Here is a 9,873-nt window from a genome sequence, read left to right as displayed (position 1 = left end):
GGGAATGTAGAATGTAGAATGTAGCAGGGAAACATTTTGTCGTTACACTCAGAAAAAATGTGTAAAAACCTTATCACACAAATAATCTAGAACTCCATCCCATATAGAAATTATTGATCCTAGTGACATTGTGATAGGAACATTTCTAGCAGCATCTCTGATATTACAGTAACACGTTATTTTGATGAAAGGACAGGCTCTTTGTTAAGGTAGTCATTACTGAAGCACTGGCAGATTTTCAAAAATCAAAAATGGCTTGTTGCAATATCCGAAGCTGGCACTGAGAAAGAGACATGCATGCATACCAGCTTTTCTTCTCTGTGTATTGAGCCCACACATGGAAAACTAACACCTAAAAAGCAAACCTGAGGGGAAGGCAAGGGAACACACAGTGATTATTAAATAGGAAGTGTCTAATGTCTAAAGGGATGTGACAGCTAGAGAACTAATTGTTAGAATATATGTCACATCAAATGAAATGAATTGTCTACTGTGGGTTGAAGAAGCTGCTACTAATTGAGGTAGTGTACCATGAAGTTGTTGGATATGAACATGTAGAAAAGGAAAATGGAGATGTTCAAAGCTTATTTTGAAGTCTTCAACTTTTGTTTATGAACAGAATAAAATAACTTCAATAATAATTATTATTATTTATAAACCGCCCTCTCCTTAGACAGGAGATGACTGTGTATGTGTGAACGGAGCTTTCTTTCAAGGAGTGCTCTTGCTAAGTTTTATCTGCTTTAGAATCAGAATTAGAGGAACACCTTTCTTGGTAGTTGAACTTCCTGTTCAATGTAAGAGGCAGGGCACACCTTCCTAGCAAACAGGCCTGCAGCCCAGGATTTCCCAAGACAGCAAAAGTGCAACCATTGCATATCTCTAGCAGGGAAGGTGCCGTGCTAATCTCACCATCACAGAAATGCAGTGACATAGTTAATGCATGCTGTTTTGCCCATTACGATTTTTTTAAGGAGACACATTTATTCAGTGTCATGATCAACAGTTAGCAATCAATGTTATTCTTCTTGAAGCAGTTCTACCTTGCAACAATTGTGCTTAGCTGAGCTGCAATAACCTGTATCTTCACTGTCACTTCTCTTGCCCTTCTCTCCTTCTAAAGCTTTGCTTCCAAGGAATTAAACTTCATCCTATAGGCATCTGATCCTGGCTCTAAAATTGTTTAAGGTTACCATACCACAAATTTTGCCATTTCTCCTCCAAGCGAGGCAAAGGAAGGCAAAAGGGCAAAAGGGAGTGAGTTGCAAGCAGTCTAACCTGTGCCATGTAAGAAGCAAGGGAGGCAGGCATCATGAAGAGTGGGGTAGAAGTGGAGGGAAAGGAGAGTGAGAACTGAGTGCAAGAAGGAAGAGAGGGATTCATTGGGATTTATTTCAATTATTTATACCCCGCCCTTCTCACCCGAGGGGACTCAGGGCGGCTGAAGTTAGAAGCAAATTGTTTCTAAGAAGCAATGAAGAAATGATTTACTCTGAATACTTTTTTGCTGGAGCAAGTAAAAGTCACTTGTAAAACGTTTGCAGTGGGTATGTCATTGCCATCTTTCTATGTTGAGTAATTATATGGGACATTGAAAAAGAGCATTAACAAGTAGGGACTTCCAGCAACCATTCTAGTTGCTGAGTCAGTTGCTATTTTCAGGCACAGTCACCTCATCTTGAGATACAATGTCTATTTTCTGTCTACTACAGCAACCTGATAACTGTACAGTTCATCCATCAGTACTGTACTACATGTGTTATAATTCCTTTTTATTAAAGCTATTCATAACATACTTGTTCTGGTTCTACATCTATACCTGCAAACCTTTTCAGTTTATCTGAAAAGTGGGGAGGGAAAGAAAGAAAAGTGAGATTGTTGGGACTGAGAAGGCAGAGAGGAAGCTGTCTACAATTCAGAGCAGGCCAGCATCCAAGGAGGTCAGACGTTCTGCCCTAATTTATCCAGCTCTTCAAGCGGTTGCTTTGATAAGGCTTGAAAAGCACAAGCTGAAAAAATACGTTTCCAAAAATGGCATGACAGATCTAGATATTCTGTGAACCCCATTCCACAAGCTGATATAAATATAATAAAATGTGAGGTCATTCCATTTGTTCAAGGGAGCTACAAGAATCTCTTGAAGTATCTGGTAAGTAATAGGTTCTTTTCACAGTGGCCTTTTTGATTCCACATATAATTTCTTTTTATTTCATTTTGATGGAATAATGCATTCAATTATGATGATTCTGGATGACTTTTCTACCATTTGGTGACTTTCAGAACTACTTAGCATACACAACAGAGCCAGATTTACAGTTCAAAACACTGAACTGATTGCTTGTGTAGTTTGAATAGTTGTGGTTTCTTCACAAGTAAGATTAAGGACAATTTGATATGTTATTCTTCCATTGCTGTTACATAAACACACTACAACTGTGTTTTGTTAGAAGCACTATGCATATGCATATTTTGTTATCCTTTAGCATGGTAACTGAAAGTGCAAAGTTAAGCTGAGAGTGAATTTTCATATTAAATATATTCCAGCAACGATCCTTGGCATAGGTGTGTTTGTACTGCCACTTCCCACTAAATAATGTGACATCAAGGATGAAATGTGCTCATTGTGTTGTGGAAGATAGAATCCACACTTCCTAATGGGGCGGAAACAGCCAACAGGAAGTAACAGCTAGAGTAGAACAACTGTATCAGTTGTTGAATGATGAGTAAAAGCTATTGATTAAATGGTCCCTAGTTGGGATTACCAATCAACTTCAGGTCACCATGTCTTTTGTTCAACACACGCTGGTTGTTTTGAGGTGAAGCATTAGTTCTTTTAATGCACATGAATATTCCTTTTCAACCCAGTTCTATGCAGGAACCATGATGAATGCTTTCAAGGGTTCGATTTCTATGGAAATTAAAAGCTCCTGGTATAATGTCCTGAGGGAGCACAGTTGATCACAAAATCATTTTAACCTTTCCTACCCACATTGTGGGGACTTTTAACTGGATTAGTGGAGGGAGACCCGGAACCCTTAGACACGGAAACTAAAGAATCCGAAACACAAGTCACGTGGACAAGCCCATGGAGCCAGCCATATCTGGCTGCACTTCCTAGAACAGTCTTTCAGATAAGTAATTCACAGTTTGCAAATAAAGCATAGTTCTTTGAAGTGAACATTTATCGGGAGCAGCTGCCATTTCAAAACATTAACCAACACTTTCTAAAGCTTTCCAGAGAAGGTCTATTTTTAATTTTCCTGTAAAGAAAAGGCCTTCTATGCTTTTATGGCTTTAACCTGGATTGTTTTAATATTAATGTTGTTTGATACTGTTTGAATATTTGTATATTTGAAGTTGTACTGAAATGCCTTTATTTGTGAGCCGCTTTGAGTCTCTGTGTGGACAGAAAAAGCAGGCTATAAATAAAATAATAATAATAATAATAATAATAATAATAATAATAATAATAATAATAATAATAAGACTGTAACATTATTGAAGCACTAATGGGGATATTTCTGGGTGGAAAAGGTGTTTCTGAAAATGCCAGTTTAGAATAATGAGCATGTATTTCATAGATACAACTCAGTCTTTTAAAACAGTGGTTCTCAACCTCCCTAATGGTGTGACTCCTTAATACAGTTCCTCATGTTGTCGCACCTCAGCGCTGGTTCACCTTGCTACGACACACACACTCCACCACAGCAGGCTTGAGTTTTTCAGTTTATTGATAAAGAATAGCAAAACTTAATAAAAGGCAGTAAAGAAAGCAATAATCCAAATGAGAGTGCAATCCATAAAACACAGTTCAGAGTGTTCATAGATAAAAGTACAGAGTCCCAAGAATAGCAAGGCAGTTCCAAAGAAACCAGAAAAACATGAGCTTCAAAAGTATAAGCCAAACACAGATTCCAAACATGAGAAGGGGCATGAACCGATACTAAGCAAGAGTTGAATCTCCAACAGCGATGTTGTTCTGACTTAAATCTTTCCCAATTACATCTCCTTTAAAACCTCCTCTGAGTTCTACCCCTCCCCCCCACGCTTGCCTCCAATTCTCACAGAGCGTCTGGAGCCTGATCTCAATTTCAACCTGGAATCCCTGTCTAACACAAATTCATCCTCCTCATTCCCATCTGGGCTTTGTTGATATTGACAATTCTCAGACTCCCATGAAAGGTCATCCTTATCACAAACTTCAGCAGCATCTCTGCTAAACTCAGAGCTATCCACATTCCCGTTTAGTCTGTTTTGCTAAGCTATCAACACTTTCCGAATCCACCTGCATTTCAGAAATGTCAACATCCCCAGGGACAAACTGCTGTTCAAACTGGTGTTCCACATTTCCTGGAACAGACTACTGAAACCCAAATCCCCTTTCAAATCCCCCTTCATCATCAGACTGAATCACAACAGTTGTGGTGACCCCCAACCATAAAATTATTTTTGTTGCTACTTCATAACTATAATTTTGCTACTGTTATGAATTGTAAATATCCGATATGCAGGATGCATTTTCATTCACTAGACCAAATTTGGCACAAATACCCGATACACCCAAATTTGAATACTGGTGGGGTTGTGGAGGATTGATTTTGTCATTTGGGAGTTGTAGTTGCTGGGATTTATAGTTCACCTACAATCAAAGGGCATTTGGAACTCCACCAATGATGGAATTGAACCAAACTTGGCACACAGAACTCCATGACGAACAGAAAATACTGGAAGGGTTTGGTGGGCATTGCCCTTGAGTTTTGGAGTTGTAGTTCACCTACATCCAGAGAGCACTGTGGACTCAAAAGATGGATCTGGACCAAACTTGGCACAAATACTCAATATGCCCAAATGTGAGCACTGGTGGAGTTTGAGGAAAATAGACCTTGACATTTGGGAGTTGACGTTGCTGGTAGTTATACTTCATCTACAATCAAAGAGCCCCTTGAACCCCACCAACGATAGAATTGGGCAAATTGGGCTTTTGGTGGGAGGATTCGCTGTCTGTTTCCAAAAAGGAAGAGAAGGACAGCCGAAGTGATATTCAGTCTTCTCTGCCAAAGGGGTTCCTAAGATCATCAGAAATAAGTGTTCTCTGATGGTCTTTGCCGACCCTTCTGACACCCCCTTGCAACCCCCCTAGGGGTCCCGACCCCCCTGTTGAGAAACGCTGTTTTAAAACATTTCAGAGTGCTACTTCTGGGCAGCATTTTTGGTAACATAAAGCACTTGCTTGAAATATAGGAGGTATGTGTGTGACATATAATTCCTAGCATAATTTCAATAATAAAATTCCATTATGATCTACACATAACAGACCCCTCAGTACACTGGTCATATGTATCATTTCACTAAGTGATCAGCAAAACTTCATAGTGATATACACGTACTTATGCATACACATCCCTCTTTTAGAGTACTAAGAATTCAAAATAATTAATAACTGGTTCCTATACTCTCCCTGAGGCTCTCGAGGATCCAATCCCTCCCTCCCTCTGTCTCTCTTATTTCGCTCTCCTCCTTATTCATTTGGGTGTTTTCTTTTACCTCCCCTTTGATACTCCTGACTTTCCTTTTAACCTGAAAAGCACGTATGTAATCAGGAAACAAAAAAAAGCCACTGAGCCCCACATGCTAACTGATGGCCAACTGTTTATTCCTTTAAAAAGCCCAGCCTTTAAGAGGAAAAGTCTTTTTCAGAACATGCAAGCATACATACCATTCAATAGACATCTCTGTTGACATGATATGGTTAATAATTTGCCTTACTTGGACAGCACAAATTATGGATACACCAATTACTAGTGTATTAACTGTATAATACAAAAGATTAAAGGGAAAGGGATACCGGTGGCATTTCTTCCCATCCCCAACCCCTTGATGTCCACACAATGAACTGGAAGATCTGGAGCAGGTGGCCTACTTGTGTAGTGGTATATATGCATATAGACTTCCTCTTTTTGTTCATTTATGTTAAGCCTATGGACATTAGCAGACAAAGATGTGACTCTGGCATTACTTTTAGTGTCTGGGCTAGTTTCATGTGTTGAATGTATAAAAATGTGTACATTTCATTAGATAAGGAAATGATGACATGCTTCTCCTGGGAGCAAAACTGCACACATATATGTACACATGTAAAATGTACACACACATTTCACGATGTACAATTATAGCACTGTGGTTCTATTTTAACAGCCATTATTGTGGTTGTATGACTCCAAGTCATTCCTGACCCTTGGCAAGATTTGTTCAGAAGAGGTTTGCTATTGCCTTGATCTGAGGTTGAGAGAGTATGACTTGTGGGTTTCCATGGCAGAGTGGGAATTCAAACTTGAGTCACCACCCAATACCCAAACCACTAAAGCACACTGGCTTGTCTGTTCTCTATTTACAAATAGTTCTAATCTTGAATTATAACAATTTTTTTATGTCAGGAGCGACTTGAAAAACTGCAAGTCACTTCTGGTGTGAGAGAATTGGCCGTCTGCAAGGACGTTACCCAGGGGACGCCCGGATGTTTTTGATGTTTTTACCATCCTTGTGGGAGGCTTCTCTCATGTCCCCACATGAAGCTGGAGCTGATAGAGGGAGCTCATCCACGCTCTCCCTAGGTTGGATTCGAACCTGGCAGCCTTCAGGTCAGCAACCCAACCTTCAGGTCACAAGGCTTTAATCCACTAGGCCATCGGGGGCTCATAATTATGACAATGTTTTAATATCTTGACCACACTCTGTTGTTTGGCTCCAGTTTGTGTCTATAAAATGTTGGAGGGTATGTATTCATATATTTTGCTGACTCTTGCAAAGAGATATCTTACTGTGCATGCACCACTGTTTTATGTGTGTGTGTTCTGTAATTAAAATTGTCAGAGATTCCAGGTCTACCTTTCCATAAACAATTGCTTCTTTGGGCTACAACTGAAAAAAGATCATGTGTGATGATGATGAAACCACAGCTCTGGTCTGTGATAATGGCTCTGGGCTTTGCAAAGCTGGATTTGCTGGCGATGATGCTCCCCGAGCTGTTTTCCCATCCATCGTTGGACGACCTCGACATCAGGTCAGTTGTTAACAAATAGTCAATGCCCACCAACCAGAAAACTGCATTCAGTTTAATATGCAGCAAAAGCACTTTCTGCAAGCCATTAAAATGGATTTTGAAAACCAGCATGCTGTTTGTGATATGATGCTATTATTCAAACAGAATAAAAGCTTCGGCTTCACATGCTTGACCCCTGTCCTCTTCTAGTCCCAGCATTTGAAAGCATTTACTTCCATTTTAGCTTCAATGCAGCTTGGTGTGCCATCCAGATCGGGACCATTTGTGGTTTTGGTCGTTCATATGGTTTGTCAAAACAAATCAACTTCATACCAAACAGACATGTTTCATGTAGCAATAGCTAGAATTAATAACTGATGCCAGTTTACAGCACAATAAAGCTGAAGTTAATCTAAAACAAATTCAGGAATTTCTGATGTCTCCAAAGCCATGCTTTGCAGACATGTATAAGTACAATACTGTTGCATCCAAACGTAAGCACTGAATTAAGTTCATATCTTATCAGAAAGTGTTCGATGATTTCCCACCCATAGTATTTATTCAAGAATGTATCAAAACAAACAAATGCACCAATTCTGAGTGTCATTATTTCTAGCAAGAACAATTGTCTGGATGCCACTTGTAATGCCAACTTGAGTTTGAAATTTCACATGAACAGATTTCCGCTCAAATGATAATATTTTCTTTTTGCATCCCCAATGCAACCCTCCACATCCTCCCAAAATCTGCTCCAAGGCCCTTCCAACAATTGTACTCATTTGTTTAATGGGTCTGTTGGGATTTAAAGAATGACTAATCTCCCTTGTATGGAAAAGGCTTGTAAAGTTTTCTGTAACATGAAATATTCTATATTGAGGTAATTATGTTATGATACACATTTTGTTCACAGAAACGGGCATTCCACTCACTACTTTAAACCACCTAGTTCTCAATTTATTTAATCTTAAAAAAGGATGATTGAACCATGAATAAAATATCATAACCTCAGGCTGACTGTCAACTATTCCAGAAATATCTGCTTGGCCACTCTTTCAGAGACAAAACAAAACAAAAACAAAACCCCCATGTTTAAAACAGATCTGGCCTGAATGACGAAGATGAGCTGCATTTGGAAGATTCTCTTAAAGGTTTTTTTAACTTTTAATTCTATAATTATAGTGCAAAATGTGTAAAGCATTTTTCGTAATGCATAAAATATTTTAGACATCAAGTCAAGTAACATATATCCATACTATATACATGAATATGTCAGTTAATTAAGTAGATGTCTTCCAGGGCACTCTTTTTTAACAGCTACTGTTTACCTTGCCTGTTGGGGACAGGCACACACAGCTCCAGTAGGGTTGGCTAGTATAGAATCCCATGCTTTATGGTGTTGTTAACTGCAGGTACATTGCTGCAACCTGACACCAAAAAGTTCTTCAGCCCTCCTGCACACCTCTCAATGCCGATACTACTAAACAAACCTCCAGGTAAACCTCTGGTGTGAAAGCCAGAGCAGTTAAAAGACTTTGTGAAAAGGATCCTCAGGCATAAAATTTTGGGTGCTTCTACACTGAACTTATAATGTAATTTGAAGCTGTCTCAAAGTCAGTGGACATAAATGCACACCACCAATGTATGCTATAGTTCTTATGAAGGGTGATATGGGGAATTATTATCGCTTCTGCTGCTGTTGTATGCCTTCAAGTCATTTCTGACCTGTGGTGATTCCAAGGCAACCTTATCATGGGGTTACAGTTACAAGATTTATTCAGAGAGTTTGCCTTTGCCTTTGAGGTGTGGGAAGGTGACTTACCCAAGGTCACTCAATAGCTGAGCAGGGATGGAAAACCTGTTAAACCCTACAATGCTTAAATTCCTACACCATGCTGGCTCTCACTAAATGGCATGGAGATATCAATGGGCTTCTGCTGCAATTGCTCATGCCTTCTCAGATATTGGGAATAATGCTTGTTAGTGACCAGAATTAGGATGACAGTAAGGACGTAGTCTATCAAAAATCAAGAAATTAATAAGTGTCTGCTAAAATATATATACAGTGAGAGTCATTTATAATAGGCTTATTTGTGCAGCCCTAAGGAAATAAAATAAACAGTGCCATTAAAACTTCAAATTGGTCAAATTCACTCCACATACTGAACACAGTGTTTGCTATTTCCATGCTGCCGCCTTAGAACTTCAACTTTAAAAGAGAAAGATTGATAATTATGTAAAACTATACATAACACAAATATCTCTATAGGTTCCATTTGGTCACTGATTTGCATTTCAGTTTGAACTTAGAAAATTTCGCATGCGAAGCATCTTACTTTATAGAGATCCATCCAAAGTGTATGTTAACAAGATTAAATAATTTGAATCGGTGTTTTTAAAACAGAAGCTAATGCGTATTGTGACGGCACACTGGGGTGGGGGAGAAACTATATGTCTGGCTATCCAGCGGCTATTGGTATACCCTCTGATGTACTTCAAAACCTTTAAAATAAAAACTCTTGAGACTGAATAAAGTTAACCAAAATATGTTTACTGAACAAAGGCAATGTTAACTTCAGTCAGGATTCTTGAATAACAAAACAAAATAACATATAACAGAAATGAAGTTTGTTGATTGAGCTTAGTCACACTGGAAATAAGCTCTTTACTGTATTAGAATAATATGAGGTAAAATATTTGACTATAACTGTGGTAAGTCACTTGGTTATTAGTACAATACAGAATAAAGATGGCAAAGTACAAAACTATAATGAAGTACACTATGCTTTAATGTTGTGAGGCAAAACACTCCAAATTATAATGAAATAGAACTATTT

General features: G+C 38.7%; 1 protein-coding gene across 7 annotated transcripts in view; it reads left to right on the top strand.

Moving 5' to 3' along the window:
• The first annotated feature begins 2,090 nt into the window (after positions 1-2,090).
• Positions 2,091-9,873, top strand: part of LOC100564866 (actin, alpha skeletal muscle B) — a 47,560-nt gene continuing 39,777 nt past the window's right edge. For 2 of the 7 annotated variants that reach the window (XR_010001986.1, XM_062967853.1), the window contains exons 1-2: positions 2,129-2,149; positions 6,435-7,060. Coding sequence is in view for 4 of the 7 variants with exons in the window: in XM_062967853.1 (XP_062823923.1) it covers positions 6,932-7,060 (129 nt within the window). In the remaining 3 variants the exon portion in view is untranslated. Of the gene's footprint in view, positions 2,150-6,434; positions 7,061-9,873 lie in introns of all 7 variants that reach the window. The other 5 variants (XM_062967851.1, XM_008117385.2, XM_003225158.4 and 2 more) reach the window with 5 other exon arrangements.

The sequence above is a fragment of the Anolis carolinensis genome, chromosome 1, assembly GCF_035594765.1.
Source record: "Anolis carolinensis isolate JA03-04 chromosome 1, rAnoCar3.1.pri, whole genome shotgun sequence".
NCBI lineage: Eukaryota > Metazoa > Chordata > Lepidosauria > Squamata > Dactyloidae > Anolis > Anolis carolinensis.
Note: the sequence above shows the minus strand (reverse complement) of the source record. Positions and strands in the feature narration are given on the sequence as shown.